This window comes from Echiichthys vipera, assembly GCF_963691815.1.
Source record: "Echiichthys vipera genome assembly, chromosome: 16".
In the NCBI taxonomy this organism is placed as follows: Eukaryota; Metazoa; Chordata; class Actinopteri; order Perciformes; family Trachinidae; genus Echiichthys; species Echiichthys vipera.
Genome location: NC_139841.1, coordinates 28,139,369 through 28,159,862, shown reverse-complemented (window position 1 = coordinate 28,159,862; position 20,494 = coordinate 28,139,369). Strand labels below are relative to the sequence as shown.

At 45.9% G+C, this 20,494-nt stretch overlaps 2 protein-coding genes across 2 annotated transcripts; one reads left to right on the top strand and one right to left on the bottom strand.

Moving 5' to 3' along the window:
• Positions 1 to 1,700: 1,700 nt before the first annotated feature.
• Positions 1,701 to 13,081, bottom strand: ddx56 (DEAD (Asp-Glu-Ala-Asp) box helicase 56). The gene is made up of 14 exons (XM_083929757.1): positions 12,997 to 13,081; positions 10,901 to 11,062; positions 10,008 to 10,162; positions 9,678 to 9,848; positions 9,399 to 9,489; positions 8,426 to 8,667; positions 7,276 to 7,422; positions 7,059 to 7,172; positions 6,880 to 6,974; positions 6,463 to 6,536; positions 6,294 to 6,383; positions 5,366 to 5,471; positions 5,157 to 5,260; positions 1,701 to 2,060 (listed from the first exon to the last, which is right to left on the bottom strand). The coding sequence occupies exons 1-14, from the start codon at positions 13,051 to 13,053 to the stop codon at positions 1,977 to 1,979; spliced, it is 1,692 nt and encodes a 563-aa protein (XP_083785883.1). The 5' UTR covers positions 13,054 to 13,081; the 3' UTR covers positions 1,701 to 1,976.
• Positions 13,082 to 14,522: 1,441 nt separating this feature from the next.
• Positions 14,523 to 18,803, top strand: dusp26 (dual specificity phosphatase 26; the record flags this gene model as incomplete). Its single annotated transcript, XM_083930280.1, has 4 exons — positions 14,523 to 14,589; positions 14,835 to 15,018; positions 16,842 to 17,053; positions 18,592 to 18,803. The coding sequence occupies exons 2-4, from the start codon at positions 14,840 to 14,842 to the stop codon at positions 18,801 to 18,803; spliced, it is 603 nt and encodes a 200-aa protein (XP_083786406.1). The 5' UTR covers positions 14,523 to 14,589; positions 14,835 to 14,839.
• Positions 18,804 to 20,494: the final 1,691 nt, after the last annotated feature.

The window sequence follows — 20,494 nt, the reverse complement described above, 5'->3', positions numbered from 1 at the left end:
AACACCTTTAGTGGACGGATATTGTCGTGTGCAGGTTCAGCTGGTCCCCAAATCCGTCTGTTCAGTCTGACGTAACACCCTTTCAAAATAAGATTTCCGGGTCCAACCGCTCCTTTAAAAAAAAAACAGACAACGGCCGAACACGTGAACAATGACGATCACCTCTTTCATCAGTTGGACGTCTTTCTCATCCATAAGAAAGATTTAAAATGACAATTACTTTGTTTTAAAAGAAACGTGGGGAACACGTCACGGCTGCGTTGTAGAAATACGAGGCTCGGACCGGCTTTGACACGGAAATCTTATTTTGAAAGGGTGTTACGTCACGTCTCCACAGCCGGATAGGCTCCAGGTTGAAAAACACAGACATGATGACTCATGATGTGTGCTGTGACGATGTCCTGTGTGTCCGATCAGATCCGACGCCTCTCATCATCAGAGCGGTCGCCCTGCCGCTGACTCTGCTGCTGCTGAACGTCGCCCTTTACTTCTACTGTAAGGTACTGACACGTCTGCTGTTTACACCACTGGTTGAAATGAAGTGTTTATCGAACTGAAGAGAGGAGTGATGCAGGCAGTCACACTTCACATGCTGTCATGTCTCTCCAGGCCAGCAGGGGGCAGATGGGAGACCACGGAGGACGACGTGGAAGTTTCTGCAGCTGAAGGAATCGAACACATCCAATGAGCTCAACTCACATCCGGAGGGATTTCTGACGCACAACCCGCCATGATCTCCATTTTAATACGCTTCTCCTGACTTCCTGTGAGCTCCAAGTAGATCTAGTGGGTCATACTGAAGATTTAAGTCTTTAAAGATGATATTTTTGGCAGTTTTCCAAGCCTTCATTATAAAGGACAGACAGGAAATGGGGTGAGAGAGAGAGGGGGAGACATGCAGCAAAGGGCCGCAGGTCGGAGTCGAACCCGCTGCCTCGAGGACCTTCAGCCTCTCTACGCGGGGCGACTAATCTGGGGCGGCCGATGACTCAGTGGTTAGAGCAAAGTCTTTAAAAACACCTCACAAATGTAGAGTTTCATGTGGAAACTACTCTTGAAAGCAGGTAAATCGGAGACACAGACTCAGGAACCGATCAGGAACTGCTGAGCAAATAATGTTAAACGTAAAAATCCAAACAAACGTTAAACATTGTTAAATATCCTCTAAATTCTACATTACAATTAAAGCTGCAGCTATCGAATATGACCGATTATTCCAACGATTCATCAAGTAATCGATGGAATAATCGTTATTACTTCCTCAAACCAAACTCTGCAGACTGATCAGGGAGGTTTCGTTCTGTTTAACATGAAAAACTAAACATGGAGGCGTTCACCAGGAGAGCTACGCATTCATTTCCTGTTTCCAACATCTCCGTCACTACGGCAACCGCCCTCCTTAAAGCGGAGCGGCAGCGCTCGGTGAAGAGGCGTAAACAACGGGCTGCTTTCTGCTCAGACGCTGAGTCATCCGTGTCCTGCTGCTGTGGGAGAACGCTTGTAGTTCACAGTGACACTTTCACCTTTTTGATGCTTTAAAGTGAAATGATCACAAACTTCTCTCCGTCTTTTCCTGATTCTGTCAGTGAAGATTACACGTAAACATCAGCAGATCACAGTAGAAACAACCCACTACAAAACAAACACGCAACGTTTGAGAAGCAATTATTTATTATAATAAACATTTTCAATGTTTCCACAAGAGACGCGTGAGAAATTAGAAAACACAGCGACTGTTTAACTCTGAATACGTGATTTCATGTTTGTCCAAACTGCATCTTTCCTCGTTTCCAACGTTCACATGAGTCAGCGTTCGTGGTCCGGTGCGTCCGCGGTCCGTAAAGTTTCAACGCTTCCATCCGTTCAGTTCATGCGCGTCTGTCCCGCGCCCACACCGGGGACGGGACGGCCCTCTGGGTGAAAGTCTCTGCACAGTCAGAGGCTGTGAAACGCGTCCACGTGTCCTGCAGCCGCAGCTACGAGCGGCCCGCTTTGCCCTTCCTGTTCCTCCCCCCGCTGTACCGGAAACTCTTCAGCGGGTTCTTCCCCTGGATGTTCTTCTGCAAGAGAGTCAACGAGTCGTTCAGGAGACTGGTTTCACCATGGAGGTCACATTTATTACTCTTATTATTATTATTATATAATCACATTTATTCTTCATAAAAACACACAAGAGACGGTAAAAGGAGTCTTTAAAGATGCAGGACTGCAGCGAATGATTATTCCTGTTACACATGAATCCACCCTTTATCTCCTCATTAGATCCACAGAGTTTATTGTAATAGTGTTTATCTGCAATACTGTTCTTAGTGTAGTTCATATTTTGTATTTTATATTTTATTTTATTTTTTGTTCTCCTGATTGTTTTGTACCGCTGCTACGATGACCTCATTTCCCCTCAGGGATCAATAAAGTTATCTATCTATATCCATCTCTCTCTCTCTATCTGTCTATCCATCCATCCATCTATCATCCATCTCTATCCGTCTATCTATCTATCTATCCATCCATGTATCTATTTGTCCATGTTTCTATTTATCCGTCCATCTCTTCAATTACTCAATGAATCGTTTCAGTTATAAAAAAGTTAGAAAATACTTCAAAGTCAAAGTCAAAGTCGACTTTATTGTCGATTCTTCACATGAACGAGACAAACGTTTCTCATTATCTGTCCCGTGCGTAGACGAGACAAGACAAAGACAAGACACAATTAGTATTATTATAATTATTATTATGGCTTTGATTTATACAGCGTCTTTCTCAGTGCAGAGTCCAGGTTCATTCACACACACACACACACACGGTGGTGGTAAACTACGCAGTAGTCACAGCTTCCCTGGGGCAGACTGACAGAGGCGTGGCAGCTAATCAGCGCCTACGGCCCCTCGACCACCTCCTCACACACACAGCAGTCACACACATTCACACGAGGCGAGGTGGGTGAAGTGTCTCGCCCAAGGACACAACGACCATGACACAGGTAGGGCAGGGCGGGGACCGGGCCGCCGACCCTTTAGACATTGGTCGACTCGCTCTATCTACCAACTGAGCCACAGTCGCCCCGAGTAAAGTGCTAAGACACAACGGTAAGTGACAAGATAAATGATCCAACTGCTATAGAAACAACAGAACTATACATTAGTAATAATAGTAATAAAGATAATAATAAAGTGCAGATGACGGCATAATAGTGCAAAACGCTTGTTAGCAGCAGGTCCATTTGTGCAGTTTGCAGAGTCATTGTGTCTGTTACGAGAGAGATTTTCGTACGTTCACCGTTCCCACACTGAAACACCCGTGATAATCTGACTCAGCACTTACCCGTTCTCCTCAACTCCCCGTTCTCCTGCTCAGCTCTCCGCTCGTACCCGCGGTCTCTTTGGGCGGCTACATTTGTCAGACATTTACGCTCCGTTCTGCTGTTTTAGTGTTTCGGGATCCTCTCAGAGAAATGCTTTGGGATCCTGAAAGTCTGTTCTTGGGAAGCTTCGTCCGACAAACTGCCCCACGTCTACATTATTTATAACAGGGATGACGCAGCTGTGGCTCGTTTAAGAATAAATAAGAGCCTATTTCTAATAAGCTGCATTCCTCCTAAACACTAGATGTGGCGTCATCTTGAACAACGATTGACGACGTCCATGAATCCATTTACATCAGAGAGGAAGACGGTGGTGAAAATCCCAGAAATGTTACGACGTTGAACCCTTTTTATTTTTAAACACCTTTACTTTGAAATCTAGAGAAATCATCTGTGTTTACCTCAGGAAACAGCACTGAAACACATATGTGAGCATTTCTGTCGCCTCTGTTTGATACGTCTTAGTTAACTGTGTTTAAAATATCGATCACGCTAAATACCGTGACACTGCTGCGTCGATACAACATGGCAGAAATCGATAAATATCACAGATGCTGCACTTGTGTATTACTTTGTACACATGCCTGGTGCTAACATGCAAATCGCACAATGCACTGGTGGCTGGAGAGGTGCCAGTTCATCTCCTGGGCACTGCCGAGGTGCTGTTGGCAGCCCCCTCGCTCTAACATCTCTCCTTAATTGCATGTATATAGATCCTGTCTGTGTGTGTGTGTGTGTGTGTGTGTGTGTGTGTGTGTGTGTGTGTGTGTGTGTGTGTGTGTGTGTGTGTGTGTGTGTGTGTGTGTGTGTGTGTGTGTGTGTGTGTGTGTGTGTGTGTGTGTGTGTGTGTGTAACATGAATAAGAGTGAAAAAGTTAAATTTCCCCGTTGTGGAATAAATAAAGTAATTCTTCTTATTCTTCTTTTACTGTGCACAGCAATAAGTGAATCTGGAAGCTGCATCTTCAAGCTTACAGCTGTGGTAGATCACACATATATACATATATATATACATATATATATATATATATATGTATATATATATATATATATACATATATATATATATATATATATATACACACTGATTATTGCACTTCTTCAGCACATTACATTAGATTTTACTGTGATATAAAAACAGCTTGTGTTTGACTAAACTTGGCGTCCTGTAAAACTTTTCATGGCACGTTTCAAACCTTTAAAACAGGGGTGTCAAACTCAGGCCCATGGGCCAAATCTGGCCCGCGGTGTAATTAGATTTGGCCCTAAGATCATATCCAGGTTCTGTGAGAGCTAAATCTCATCCACGTCTACTTTTCTGTTCACACACATGAGCATCCATGCTACCAGTCTCTGCAGACACACTGAATCCACCCCTCCCCAAAAACGCCCCAAAGAAAGATGGAGGACAGGAGCTTTCAGCAGATGATCTGTGTGTGAAGGTAAAGAGCTGTTTGTCACCGTGGCTGTAACCAAAGAATCAAACAGAAGAAACACCACGACAAGAACAAGGACCTGCACTGGAAAGGTTCAACGTTACACATCTGGAGAGGAGGAACACATGCTCGTTTGCAGCCTCGAGTCTTGAGTCTGGCCCTAAACTTTGTCACAGTTTTTAAATTTGGCCCACTGTGAATTAGAGTTTGACACTGCTGATTTAAAAGATAAGTCACAAAAGATGCATTTACTCCTGTCTGACCCGTGACACTGTAGAACCTCGCTGTTTGAACTCACTCCTCTGTAGCTGCTCATCAGAGAACCCGTTCATGTGTCACCTTCGTGTCCTTCTGTCTCACCTTGAAGCTGCTCTTGAGGAGTCCCTCTGGCTTCGGCTTCTCCTTCCTCCTCCTCTTCCTCCGGCTTGACAGCGGATTCAGAGCGCCCCTCAGCGTCTCAGGCACTGCAGAAAACCAGAGTGATGAGTTTCTCAAAAGCTAAACGTCTCGTTTTGTCCACAACTCAAAAGGTGGAATCAGAGAGTGAATGTGAGGATAGTTGGTCTCACCCAGGTACTCAGGAACGTTCCTCAGGTGGGGTTTGATGACGGCAGGGTGCAGGTCTTTGTCGTGTCTGAGCAGCTGCAGGTCTCTGGGGTTGTCCTCGAAATATGTCTGAGTGACAGAAAACATCCCATCACGCACACACACGCTCATCCACCTCCGCCTGTCTCTGTGCGGAGGACCGATCACACACACACACACACGCTCATCTACCTCCGCCTGTCTCTGTGCAGAGGACCGATCACACACACGCACACACACACTCCTCCACCTCCGCCTGTCTCTGTGCGGAGGACCGATCACACACACACACACACACGCTCATTTTCCTCCGCCTGTCTCTGTGCAGAGGACCGATCACACACACACACACACACACGCTCATCTACCTCCGCCTGTCTCTGTGCAGAGGACAGATCACACACACGCTCTTCCACCTCCACCCATCTCTGTGCAGAGGACCGTCACACACACACACACACACGCTCTTCCACCTCCGCCTGTCTCTGTTCAGAGGACCGTCACACACACACACACACGCTCTTCCACCTCCACCCATCTCTGTGCAGAGGACCGATCACACACACACGCTCTTCCACCTCCACCCATCTCTGTGCAGAGGACCGTCACACACACACACACGCTCTTCCACCTCCGCTTGTCTCTGTTCAGAGGACCGTCACACACACACACACACGCTCTTCCACCTCCGCTTGTCTCTGTTCAGAGGACCGTCACACACACACACACGCTCTTCCACCTCCACCCGTCTCTGTGCAGAGGACCGACCACACACACACTCATCCACCTCCGCCCGTCTCTGTGCGGAGGACCGATCACACACGCACACACACGCTCATCCACCTCCGCCCGTCTCTGTGCGGAGGACCGATGACACACACACACACTCTTCCACCTCCGACTGTCACTCACCTTGAGTTTCTCTGAGTTGAGCAGCTCCTGTTTGATCTCCTTCAGTCTGGCCTCCCTCACCGCCTGCTTCGTCACCGAGCGCATGGCGTCCTGCACACGCAACGGAGAATTTAGCAACGCCAGAGTGTAAACGCCGACGAGCGCTTCCAGACATGAGGGAGATACTCACCCTGCATCTGTACCTGAAGCCTTCGATCTCCTCCATCTTGAACTGGTACGGTTTGAGAACAGAGTCCGTGTTATCTGGGAACAAAGGTTTGACATTAACACGTTAAAGGGATCAAACACCGATCCTGACACACTGGTGTGTGTGTATGTGTGTGTGTATGTGTGTGTGTGTGTGTGTGTGTGAATGCCGTGCTCATTAGCAGCTATCACAGAGGTCAGGTGGAGTAACAGGTGGAGTAACACTCATCACTGTCTGCAGCTCTGCTCCAGTTACAGCTGCACTAAAGTTCACTGTAAATATCAACGTCTATTTTAATCAGTCAAGAAAAATTAATATTCAAAATTAGTCTTTTTAACTATTCAAACTTTTATATCCTCAAAAGATTCCAACTTTATTTCTAAAGGAAGCCCCCGTCACCTCCTGTGAGCGCCTCCTCCACCTCCGACAGCAGCTCCGACTCTGTGTGAGAGACGAACGACAGCGCCGTGCCCTGGTTGTCTGCTCTCGCCGTTCTGAAGCAAACACAAACACAACGTCAGGGTTCATGGATCCTCAGACGAACGTGGTGAACAAAGCGCCGCTGAAGGGGAACTCACCTCCCCACTCGGTGGATGTACGACTCCACGGTCGAGGGGAAATCAAAGTTGAGGACGTTGGCCACGTTTTGGAAGTCCACGCCTCTGGAGACGCCGTACTCTTTGTCCTTCAGCCTTCAATCAGAGACACCAGTTAGAAATGACCTGGAGCATCAAGGCTGGGGTGGTAAATATGTATATATGCAGCGGTTCTGTCCCAAACCCTCCCCGGACTCACTTTCCTCCTCTCTCTGCGCTCTTCTTCTTCTTCTTCCCTTTGCCCGCGGTCGTCTGCGGCGCGGCGGCGGGGTCCGTCAGACTCTGCTCGTCCGTGGCGATGATGTAATCGTAGAAGCCCTGGTTGAACTGTGTGATGATGTGACACCTGGGGGGGGGAGGAAGGGGGGGGGGGGTCACCAGACTGAACGTGAGCGTTTATCACCTCTGAGCGACTCTGACTCTAAAGACTTGATTCTCAAAATATTAAATCTCTCTTTTCTAAAATATTCAAACTTATTTTCCTAAAGATATTAAAACTTTTTCTATGAAGCCTCAAAAAAAATCCTGAAATATTGCGACTTTTTTCCTCAAATTATTTTCACTGATTTCCAAATTATTTTGAATAATCTTCCAAAGTTTTTCCCTTAAATTACTTTGAATTTTTCTAAGAATCTTCCAAATTATTTATCCTGTATCGTCCTTTTTGGACTCCAAATATAACTTTTTAATTCAAAATATGACCTTTTTTTTAATCCTATTATTTATTATCTTCCAACTTTTTTCTCAGAATATTTAAAATTTTTCTACAAATGTTCAGATTTTTTCCAGAATTATCAAATCTTTTGCCTTTTTTCTTAAAATATCCAAACTTATTTTTTTATTTTAACTTTTTCAATGAAGCTTCAAAAAAATCTAGAAATATTCCGACTTTTTACCTCAAATTATAACTTTTTTACTTTCAAAATATTCCAAATTTTTGTGTTATTATTTATCGTCCTTGGACTCAAATATAACTTGTATTATTTATTATTTTTATTTTGTAATTTTTCTAAAAAAATCTTCCGACCTTTTTCTTGAATTATCGTTTTCTTTCTGTTGTTTTTATCAAAATATTAAAACTTTTCCCCTCAAAATAATACGACAATTATTTCAAAATATGACTTTTATCTCAAAATATTTAGAATTTTTGTACAAATCTGCAGATTTTTCCTTGAATCATCGAAACTTTTCCTCTCAAATCTTTTGTCTTTTTATCTGAAAACATTCAAACGTATTTTTCTCGGGTTTTTGCCACTTTTCTAAAACCTTCTGACTGTTTCCTGTTGTTTCTCATTTCTTGTGTTTTTCCCTGCACAGGAACAGAAACTGCCGCCTGACCCTCGTCTCACCTGGACTGGACGGGCAGCTCCGAGTTGAGCACGCAGGCTGGAATCCCAAACTGCTCCAGGAACAGTTTGAGTCTGTAGCAGCGCTCCACGGCTCCCACGAACAGCAGCGTCTTCCCCTGAACCAGACGCAGCTTCAGCAGCGTGTAGACGAGCAGGAACTTGTCCTCCTCCTCACATTTGATGCTGTACTGCTGCAGCTGGCTGCAGTCGGGGAGCTGAGAGCCCTGGAGCTTCAGGATCACCTGAGAGGGAACGCAGAACCAGACAAACACTCACTCACTGTGGGAGTTTCTAACGCGGACGCTGTGCAGCTGCAGACTCTAAGGGCGCCCTCCCACTGTGCCTCCGTCCCGTGCCCCGTGCTTTAGGGTCCTTGTCCCCCCCTCCAGGCCCGTTTGTACTCACACTACCTGGGCCTCGGAGAATGCTTCTTGCTGCCTATACGTCATCACGCCGTAACACGTCACACGCATTGATGACGTCATGGCGATGCGTGGCTTTGTTTCCAGATCTTTCCGTAGACCTCGGAGTTTTTGTGCGTCTTGTCGACTGTTTTTGAATCTTTTCATCGACCAAATCTGCAGTAAACACTCCACCTCCGCATCACACCAACGTGAACCTTTCGCCGCCATTGTTTGAAATGTCCGCGCATGGGCCCTCCTTCTTTTTTCTACGTCCCAACAGGCGCACAGGAAATGACCTCAGAACCGCCGTAGGCCTCGTGCTCGTACACGTGCGCACGCTCGTGCTCGTACACGTGCAAACGTGCTTTACTAAAGCCCACCTCTCCCAAACGGGCCGTGGACGGCAAGCGTGCCGCTCCTAGACGTGGTACGGTTGCACTCACACTGGTCAAAGGAACCAGACTTTAGCCGTGACACGTGCTGGGGCACGGGACGGAGGCACAGTGGGAGTGCGCCCTAAAGCAGAGGCTTTATAAAAGTGTGTGTGTGTGTGTGTGTGTGTGACGTACAGGGTTGTGCAGCAGCAGCTCCTTTAAGGCCTGAACGTCCTCGGTGAGAGTCGCAGACATCAGGAACGACTGGTAGATCTTCGGCAAATGACTGAAACACAACAAAGATATTATTATTATTATTATTTCGGAGTTTTTGTGCGTCTTGTCGACTGTTTTTGAATATTTAATATCTGCTTATATAGTTGCGTGCAGCAGCGGCGTGCAGTGGCGTGCGTGCAGTGGCGTGCGTGCAGCAGCGGCCTCAGGAGAGAGGACTAAAGTCCCGCGTGTCCTCACCACAGCAGGCTCTTCAGGTCGGCCTCGAAGCCGAAGGAGAAGAGCAGGTCGGCCTCGTCCACCACCAGCGTCTCCAGGGACGAGTGCAGGACCAGGTTCTGGGCGTTGAGGTGGGCAAGCACGCGGGACGGCGTCCCCACGACCACGTCGGGCTTCTCCATCAAGATGGGCCTGTTCAAACACAAGGTCAACCACGCGCCCCTCATCACAACAGTGTGTGTGTGTGTGTGTGTGTGTGTGTGTGTGTGTGTGTGTGTGTGTGTGTGTGTGTGTGTGTGTGTGTGTGTGTGTGTGTGTGTGTGTGTGTGTGTGGCGTCCCAAAGGGCTGACCTCTGCGCCGACACGTCCGCCTTCCCCGTGACGTCGGCCACGCGGACGTCCCTGGAGCAGAACGCCGTCAGCTGCCTCATCATGGCATGGACCTGCTGACCCAGCTCCTGGGTCGGGACCAGGATCAGAGCGCGCACGTCCTGCTCACGGACGCTCTGGAGACGACAACGACAACAGAGCGATGAAGAGGACGAAGAGCAGCTGCTGCTGATGTGTGAAGGTGTGTGAAGCGTGTGAAGGTGTGTGAAGCGTGTGAAGGCATGTGAAGGTGTGTGAAGGCGTGTGAAGGCGTGTGACTGTGTGTGAAGGCGTGTAAGGGCGTGTGAAGGCGTGTGAAGGCGTGTGACTGTGTGTGAAGGCGTGTGAAGGCGTGTGACTGTGTGTGAAGGCGTGTGAAGGCGTGTAAGGGCGTGTGAAGGCGTGTGAAGGTGTGTGAAGCGTGTGACGGCGTGTGAAGGCGAGTGACTGCGTGTGAAGGTGTGTGTGAAGGCGTGTAAGGGCGTGTGAAGGCGTGTGAAGGCCTGTGACAGCGTGTGAAGGCGTGTGACTGCGTGTGAAGGCGTGTGACTGCGTGTGAAGGCGTGTGAAGGCGTGTGACTGCGTGTGAAGGCGTGTGACTGCGTGTGAAGGCGCGTGACTGCGTGTGACTGCGTGTGAAGGCGTGTGACGGCGTGTGAAGGCGTGTGACTGTGTGTGACTGTGTGTGAAGGCGTGTGACTGTGTGTGAAGGCGTGTGAAGCGTGTGACGGCGTGTGAAGGTGCGTGTGACGGCGTGTGACGGCGCGTGAAGGCGTGTATAGGCGTGTGAAGGTGCGTGAAGGCGTGTGAAGCCGTGTGACGCCGTGTGAAGCCGTGTGAAGCCGTGTGAAGCCGTGTGAAGCGTGTTCTCTCACCTGTTTGGAGGCGAGGACGCGCTGGATGAGCGGTACAGCGTACGCCGCCGTCTTTCCAGATCCGGTCCGAGCTCGAGCCAGAACGTCTTTCCCCTCCAGGGCCAAAGGGATCGCCTTCTCCTGGATCAGGGTGGGCTGGGACCAACCCAGGTCTGCGACCGCCTGCGTCCGGACGACAGCAGGAAGGATTCAAACTAATGCTCCTGTGTGGACTCATCTCACATCTGACACATTATAATAGGCAGTGTCCCCCCCGTTATATTAGGGGAGCGCTGCGTCCCCCAACGGCACCACCGCCCCCTTTAACGTCAGGTTAATTTGATGTTATTGTTTTTAGTTAGCAGCGTCAGATCCAACAGGAGACATTGAAGGATCCTTTCCTAAAGAACAGCCTCATGTTTCTGTCTCTACACGCATAAAAATAAACCTAAGCATAATAAACTTTTAACCATAAAAATAGAAAGTATATATAAAAGTAGTGCAGGAGGTAGTGTGCAGTCAGGGCCCACTGTTCCTCCGTCCCGTGCCCCAGCACGTTTTACGGCTAAAGTCTGGTTCCTTTGACCAGTGTGAGTGCAACCGTACCACGTCTAGGAGCGGCACGCTTGCCGTCCACGGCCCGTTTGGGAGAGGTGGGCTTTAGTAAAGCACGTTTGCACGTGTACGAGCACGAGCGTGCACACGTGTACGAGCACGAGGCCTACGGCGGTTCTGAGGTCATTTCCTGTGCGCCTGTTGGGACACAGAAAAAAGAAGGAGGGACCATGCGGTGAAAGGTTCACGTTGGTGTGATGCGGAGGTGGAGTGTTTACTGCAGATTTGGTCGATGAAAAGATTCAAAAACAGTCGACAAGACGCACAAAAACTCCGAGGTCTACGGAAAGATCTGGAAACAAAGCCACGCATCGCCATGACGTCATCAATGCGTGTGACGTGTTACGGCGTGATGACGTATAGGCAGCAAGAAGCATTCTCCGAGGCCATGGTAGTGTGAATACAAACGGGCGCCCTCAAAGTGTCCAGGGATGGTTCTTTACATCTGCAGTCACCATGGCAACCGCGGACGCTTTCGGCTGAAAGTGTCCAGTTCACAGGTCACTCGTTAAACCCAAACACCACTCGGGGTCAAAGCAGTGATGCTTTCCTTTCATGAAATGAATATTTGTAATTTTGTGTCACGTTGTTATTTTTCGTTTTCTTTTACAGCTATAAAGTGCATTTGTAAAGCATTCTTGGTGACATAAAACCAGCAAAACACAATTAAATAAAGCAATGTAACTAAATCACAACTAATTGTGTATAAGCTCGGTTTTCTACTAATTATTAGTAATAAATCATAAATAAAAAAATGAAACAAAGCCAAAGAAAAAAGATTAAATTACATTTATTTTTTTAAACTGTTTTTAAAATTGCTGAAATAAAATAACACACAATGAAATTAAATATTTGCTAATGTGTCACGTTGTTGTTATTTTTGTTTGACATTATGATTAAAATATAATATTTTTAACTGTCTTTTACAGCTTTAAAGTGCATTTGTAAAGCATGTTTGGTGACATAAAACCAGCAAAGCAAAATTAAATAAAGTAATGTAACCACCTGTCTGTAAAAGCTCTGTTTTCTACTAAATATTAATAAATAATAAATAAAAACAATGAAAAAAAATGAAACAGAACCAAAAGAAAACAGATTAAATGACATGTAATTTTTTAAACTGTATTTAAAATTGCTGAAATTAAATAACACACTATTAAAATTAGATATGTGGTCATTTCGTGTCACGTTGTTGTTATTTTTGTTTGTCTTTATGATGCAAACGTCTAAAAAAATTCGCATTTTCAGCGTTTTTAAAAGTCTATAATGTTAAATTTGTTACATTAAACGTTAAATATTAAACTGTTTTTACCTTTAACCATAAAACAGGTGTTTTATGTCTAAATTAAAATGTGGCTGTGGCTGAAAAAGGAAAGTTAATTTAACTTTAGCCCGTTGTAACGTCGTTGTGACGCGTTTGACGTCACAGTTCCCGTGTTTTATATATTATTAATATTTAATGTTTTAATTTAAACTCTTTATTTCTCATTGTGATGTTTTACCTTCAGCAGGCGGTCATCCAAACCCATCTCATGGAACTGAAGTCGCTCCGCCGCCATTTCTGCTCCTCACTGCGCTCACACGTGCGTCGCAAGGTTTTGACGTCATGGTGCGTTCACGGCCCTCCTGTAAAACTCCGAGTTTCTAGCTTCCCCTTTATTTTCGTCAATAAATTGAATTAAATTAAATTAAATTAAATTAAATTAAATTAAATTAAATTAAATTAAATTAAATTAAACAGGCGTGTTCCCAGATTCACCTTTAGTTTCTTCAGTAAATTAAATTAAAATAGGATAAAATAGAATAACATTAAATTAAATTAAATTAAATTAAATTAAATTAAATTTAATCAAATTAAACAGACGTGTCTCCAGATGCACCTTTATTTTCTTCATTGAAATAAAATAATATAAAATGAAATGAAATTAAATTAAACTGAATCAAAATCACCTTTATTTTCTTCAGTAAAATAAAGTTAAATTCGATTAAATAAAACTAAAATAAATCAAACTGACTTGTTCCCAGTTTCCTCATCTTCTTAAATACAACAAAAGATACAACTATTACAATTAAATTAAATTTATAAATGAAAATAAATTGAATAAAAATTGATACAATTAAATAAAACACTAAAAACTACATTCAAAAATGAAAAAAGAATGAATTGTACATAAAAAGACAATGTTCACAGTATGTGTATATAGTACACAATAAAATAAATACATTTAATTACAATAAAATAAACTGAATACAATAAAACAAAATATATACAAAATCAAATAAACTAAAAATAATTCGATTCAATGACATTTATACACAAAAAATAATAAATAACTGTTTTTAAAAGTGTTCTCAAGCAACTTAAATAACATAAAAATAACATGACTTAAAATTAAATTGGTGGTAATTTGATGTTTCTTTCCAGTTGTTTTGCACATTTTGTGTCTTTGGATCCCTGGATTACTTTTAATTTTTTATTTTTTTTAAACAACAATATTAATATTAAATGCAGTGACACTGTTTCCTCTTTTTCCTCCTTTCATTTCCTGAATTTGACCAGAAGATGGCGACAAACTGCAGCTCAAACGCCCCAAAACAGTGGAACAGCAGCGTCACACGGACCCTTATTAACAATGAAATATAGAAATAAAGCAGCAGGATCATTTGAGCCCCGGTGAGACACGTGAAGCGGCCGGAGATCCCCGTGAACAGCGGCGCGGGTGCGTCTTTGAACCCGGAGACGGAGACACGCGTCCCGCGGAGCCGCGCGTAAACCGGGACTTGTTGAGAGGATGGTGCCAAGAAGCGGCGGCGGCGGGCGGAGCTGAAGATGTCTGACGGTGGTGGAGGCTGAGGAGCAGCATCAGCATCATACACCCATCACCATCCTCCTCCTCCTCCTCCTCCTCATCATCCTCCTCATCCTCATCATCCTCCTCCTCCTCCTCCTCCTCCTCCTCCTCCTCCTCCTCATCCTCATCCTCCTCATCCTCATCCTCATCCATCCTCCCACAGCAAATAAATGAGTCAACATGGCCGCGGAGCAGCGCGCCCTGCAGCACCACTGACACACGGGATAAAACAACAACACACAGGTAAACCGGACACACACGGGGGGAAACACTGGGCCTGCACGGTTCCTTTCACATTTCACAGGCTGTGCAGTCACAGAGACACGTGCATCCACCACCCAAACAAAGCCACAGGTTATTTTTGTTATATAACAAGAAGAGAATCATGTTAAATTCATGATAATCCCCTTGTTTCCATCCTGTTGTGTGCGTTTTCTTGCTTCCATGTGAGAATGAGAAGTCGTCCGTGTGTCCTCTCTGTTGCCCAGGTTAAATGGCGTTCATGTCCCGGTTCTCCCGGTCCCGGAGCAGCTCCAGGTCCCCGAACCGAAAAGACACCGAGCGCGCCTCCCCGACCCTGACCGTGTCCGAGCTGGAGCGGCTCCTGTGCACGGGCAAGACCGCCTGCAACCACGCGGACGAAGTGTGGCCCCGGCTCTATATTGGAGACCAGTGAGTTTACATTCATGTGCATACAACAGTTCACCATCATGAGCACTCTTCAGATGTGATTCTGAAGCATAAAACAGTCATTAATGAACATTTAAGGAGCCAGTTTTGATTTCTCAGATGATTTAAATCAAAATAAAGAAGTTTTTATAAAGTAAAGTTAAGTTTCAACAACAAAAACACATCAACAAATCACAAACATCACACCAACCCCCTGAAACAGGTGTCATCTGAGCTCTTGCTTATAAAACATCCCCCTTTTTATTTAAACTTTCTATTTATTTACCTTTTTTTAACTTACATAAACAGCCGCTGTTGCACCTGAACACAAATTTCCAAAACTTTGGGAGGTGAACAATCAACTGAAAGTAAAATAAGAGGAATAATAAAGAGAGGCGGGGCTCATCACGCCGGTTGCATCTTTGGTCCGTGTCCATAAGGTTTGCAGAGTACTTGACTCGTCTTTTATCATGGACACAGTCCGTTTATGCCCCCGTCGGTCCAGGTCCCTGCTTCCACCCTGAGACAGAATCAGTCTCTCCATCACGTGTATTTGTGGCCACTGTCCTGGACTTGGAGGGTCACTGTTCAACCAGTTTCTCCTTTGGCCTTTTGATAAAAGTCTTTCTTTTGAAAAGAACCTGATGGGGTCAAACCTAGGTACAGAGTCCGAGGGGGTTCCTGTGAAACCTGCAGGAGAAAATGTTTTCCAGTATCTGAACCACCGGTCCCAGAACCCCTGCAGTTTTACACATGACCAAAACAACCTGTGTGATTGGCACTCATCTGCCCACATTGTCTCCAACACTGCTGCTGTTGTTTATCTTTGATATGCGGAGTGATGCGGAGTCGAGCCGCTGCTCCTTTGCGTTGAAAGGAGCCAGTTGAGGTGGTTCAGGATCATCTAGTAAGGATGAACCCTGGGCGCCTCCCTAGGGAGGTGTTCCAGGCACGTCCAGCTGGGAGGAGGCCTCGGGGAAGACCCAGGACCAGGTGGAGAGATTAGATCTCCTCACTGGCTTGGATACTTTCTAGTGATTGGTGTTTTGTACAGGATTTGTAAGTCTTTAAATGTTAGAGCCTTTAAATCAATAAAAAAAGGGTTGGTTGGTCCTGTGAAGGTGGTTTTCTTGACTCTTTTGAAGCATAAATACTGACTTGGTATTTGTTTTGAATGTATTTCCCATACTTCCACACAGTAAGTCATGTATGAGGAGAAATTCAGCGTATCTGCCGATGTTCTGGTGAGTGGCTGCAGCCGGGACAGCAGCGTGCAGAAACACCGAGCTGGGAAAGAGGCGGGCAGGTTCAGGCAGAGCCAACAATGCAGGAATGTCAGGGCGGATGCAGACTAGACAATCTGGCACAGAACTAGAACTCAATAAACGTGTGTGTGTGTGTGTGTGTGTGTGTGTGTATCTATATCTATATATAAAACACTGGGCTGGAGGAGGAAGCAGGTGAGTAAGTGGGCGGGGAAAGTCAGGAGGTGAAAAATGGCGGGAAAGCTGCAGTTGTGACACACACTGGAACCAAACTCACGTACTTTTAGTGCAACACTTAATTGAATTGAATTGAATTGAATTGTCTTTATTGTCATTGTACCAGTACAACGAAATACAGTACAATCCCTTAAAGTGCAGAAATAATTGAACATTAAAAGCATCAAAAACTTGTTGATTCTCCGCGGTTGCACGTGGTTAACATAGTAAACAAAAGCGATTAAAGATCCCCACGTATTAATAGTCTGATGAATGATATATGGTGTGAAGTGGGTGTAGAGCTGTAGCTGATGCATGCATGAATCAAATGTCTCTTTTCTGCAGAGATATCGCATCCGACCGGCGTGAGCTGGCCAAACTTGGCATTACGCACATCCTCAACTGCGCGCAGAGCAAGTGGCGCGGTGGAGCCGAGTACTACGCCGGGATGAACGTCACCTATCACGGCATCGAGGCTCACGACTCCCCGACATTCGACATGAGCGTCAACTTCTACCCTGCTGCTGAGTTCATCCACAAAGCCCTCACGAGCGGAGGTCAGTCTGTGCGGCACATTACTTGCAATAACTGATTTGGTTGTTTTCCATTGTCTGAAGACACAGGTTAAACAGAAGAGGCCCCAGGATAGAGCCTTGGGGAACTCCGCCGACATGTGTAATGAACAATAGACACAAAGTACGACTTTAAGTAGAATTCAAACCAGTTTAGTGCCGTTTACAGTCGGTCTAGTAATATAAAAAAGGTTGCTACAGAGTGGATAGATGAGACTAGAGACGTCGTACACGCAAAATATAAGTTAGAAGCCAGTGGACGGTGTTGTTCTTGTTCGTTTATAGTTAGCTTTTCACTTCTGGCGATGGCATTAACGCTTCAAAAATCATAAAAAGTGACATTCATTTGTGAGGATTACATTAATGAACAAACGATATAAGTATCATAAACTTTATTTCCTGCAAGAATCCAAAATCCAGTGGAAAATGCCAGTGGAAGCATGTAGTTGTTAAACACAAGAGGTCCCAGAATGGTACCTTGGGGAACTCCGCAGGTCACCTTTCTCTGCTCAGATGTGTAATTAACTACACAAAGTAATCCCTGTCTTTTCGTTGGAGTCAAAACAGCTTAGTACCGGGCCAGAATGTCCAGTTTTCCAGTCAGTCTAGTAATATGTTTTGGTCGTGCCGCTGTCTGTATTGAAGCGGATGTCATTGAAGACTTTAAAGTCATAATCCGTCAGATTTGAGATGCGTTGTCTCTCTGGGGGTAAGATGTAACTGCAGGTGAGCCTCTGCTTTCAGAGCCTCCATCTTGTCATGGTCACGGTCACTGGAGCCGTTTCTCAACACCAAGTATTACAAGTTTGGACTTTTGAGCTTAGAAGTTCAGACTTGACAAGTTCGACTCAGGAGTCCACACTTCGGAGGATGGGAGGACGCAGTACACCCGTTAATGTGAAATGTATTCTGGGACACCTGTCTGTCTGAAGTCCACACAAGTCACCTCCGATGCATCCTCGACAAAATGGGAGGAGAAAGTCACATCCGGGCATTTGGACCGTACTCGATGCAGACTATTGAATTAGAACAGTACTTAGGCTGTGACTGTGAGGAACTCGGAGTAGAGCCGCTGCTCCTTTGCGTTGAAAGGAGCCAGTTGAGGTGGTTCAGGATCATCTGGTAAGGATGAACCCTGGGCGCCTCCCTAGGGAGGTGTTCCAGGCACGTCCAGCTGGGAGGAGGCCTCGGGGAAGACCCAGGACCAGGTGGAGAGATTAGATCTCCACACTGGCCTGGGAACGCCTCAGGATCCCCCAGTTAGAGCTGGTTAATGTGGCCCGGGAAAGGGAAGTTTGGGGTCCCCTGCTAAAGCTGCTGCCCCTGAGACCTGATCCAGGATCAGAGGCTGAAGATGAGATGAGATGAGACGTCTCCATAGAAACACAGATGTGAAACCTCAGCAAAGAGGCAACAAGTGCTTTGATTAGTGGGTCACATGATCAACCACCACTATTTTAAGTCTGTGTGTGTGTGTGTGTGTGTGTGTGTGTGTGTGTGTGTGTGTGTGTGTGTGTGTGTAGGTAAAGTGCTGGTCCACTGCACTGTGGGAGTGAGCCGCTCAGCCACCCTGGTGCTGGCCTACCTGATGATCCGACAGAACCTGACGCTGGTGGAGGCCATCAAAACAGTCAAGGACCACCGAGGCGTCATCCCAAACCGAGGCTTCCTCCGGCAGCTCAACGGCCTGGACGGCATCCTGAGAGAGAGCCGTAAGACGTCGCCGCAGAGCTGAAAACACCCTCAACACACACACACACACACACACCTGAGGTAGCAGCTGGACTGGTTACACTGGGGGAAGTAATGGGACCAAATCAGGAGCAACTGGTGGGTTTCTCAGTGGCAGCAGGTGATTTTTCAGAACCTTTAAATCTTTATTATTTTATATCGTTTGTAAAAACCCAAACCTTTCTCTTCTGGTGAACCACTAAGAAAGACAAACCATCAAGTCACAACAGGCCTTATCTGTAAATCCTGAGCAAATCTGTGCTTAAATGAAACATTCGATATAACTGCCATTTACTTAATACATCATCTAGAATAAATCAAAGCATGCAACAGGCTTTACTGTTTGTTTCCTCTCATCAGTGGAAACATAAACACATTAGGGGCGGGACAATAATCACGCATTGTTGCCTGACTGCGATAAACACGTTAACCAAAGTTAACGTATCCGCACGTAATGAGTGACTTGAGCGCTGAATCAGCAGCAGTTTACTCTTCTCCTCTGACAGTGACATCCATTCTGCTGCAGTTCAAATCAGGAACATTAACATCGCTGTGGATTTAACGACCGCGACGTCATCGGAGATAAAAGGCGATTTGAATCCTACAACTTTTATGTGTTGAGACTTTTAAGTCTCTGTGACAGACGGCTCTCTGATATGAAATAATGTTTAGTGTCAGAGGAAGCTCTTGGTCCATTAATGGTGGATTTATTTAAGTCTAACCGTGCATTCACACCAAAAGCGATGAAGGCGTCAAGCTGCCGTTTAAAACCAATGTAAATGACACAATGACACGCGATGACACGCGATGACACGCGGTGACACGCGGTGACACGCGATGACACGCGATGACACTCTCGGTGACGCGATTTGGGCGATTTGGGCGATAAGAGCGACGCAACAAAGCACTGATCGCCTCCATCGCGTCCATTGCTTCCATTGCCTCATCCCGTGTGTCGCTTGAGGTGGAAAAATTTGGACTTTTCAAGCGACATTGCATGACGCTGTGCTGCGACAGCCAATTTCGTTTATTGGTTTCAGGGACCATGTACAAAATTCATTGGTTACATAGTGTAAAAAGATGATTTGTACCAGATTCTAGCTAAAAGCTAATTTCCATCTGCAGTCCCAATCAGCGTTGAGATTGCAGTAAGCGTCATTGAAGTTCTCTATGATAAAACCAGGGGCTCACCAAAGCCGCCATTGTTGCAGTCCTTGGGGGAACTCAGACTGTTCCTGTGGATATCATTTAATGGATATAACTATGAACTGCAGCGATGTGCCTTTAGGCATCTAGTCTGCCGGAAATCAAGAAGAAGAAGAAGAAGAAAGTGTATCCTGTACGGCTTCAGAGGTTAAATCACTGACGAACTGATCGCACTACAACACAACGACTCACATGGTCCGATGTTTCCTGCTTTTCTGGTCCTATGTTCCCCGGTCACATACAAAGCGGTGAACATAGGACCAGGTGAACATAGGACCAGGGGAACACGGGACCAGGGGAACATAGGACCAGGTGAACACGGGACCAGGTGAACACGGGACCAGGGGAACACAGGACCAGGGGAACACGGGACCAGGTGAACACGGGACCAGGGGAACACAGGACCAGGGGAACACGGGACCAGGGGAACACGGGACCAGGGGAACACGGGACCAGGGGAACACGGGACCAGGGGAACACGGGACCAGG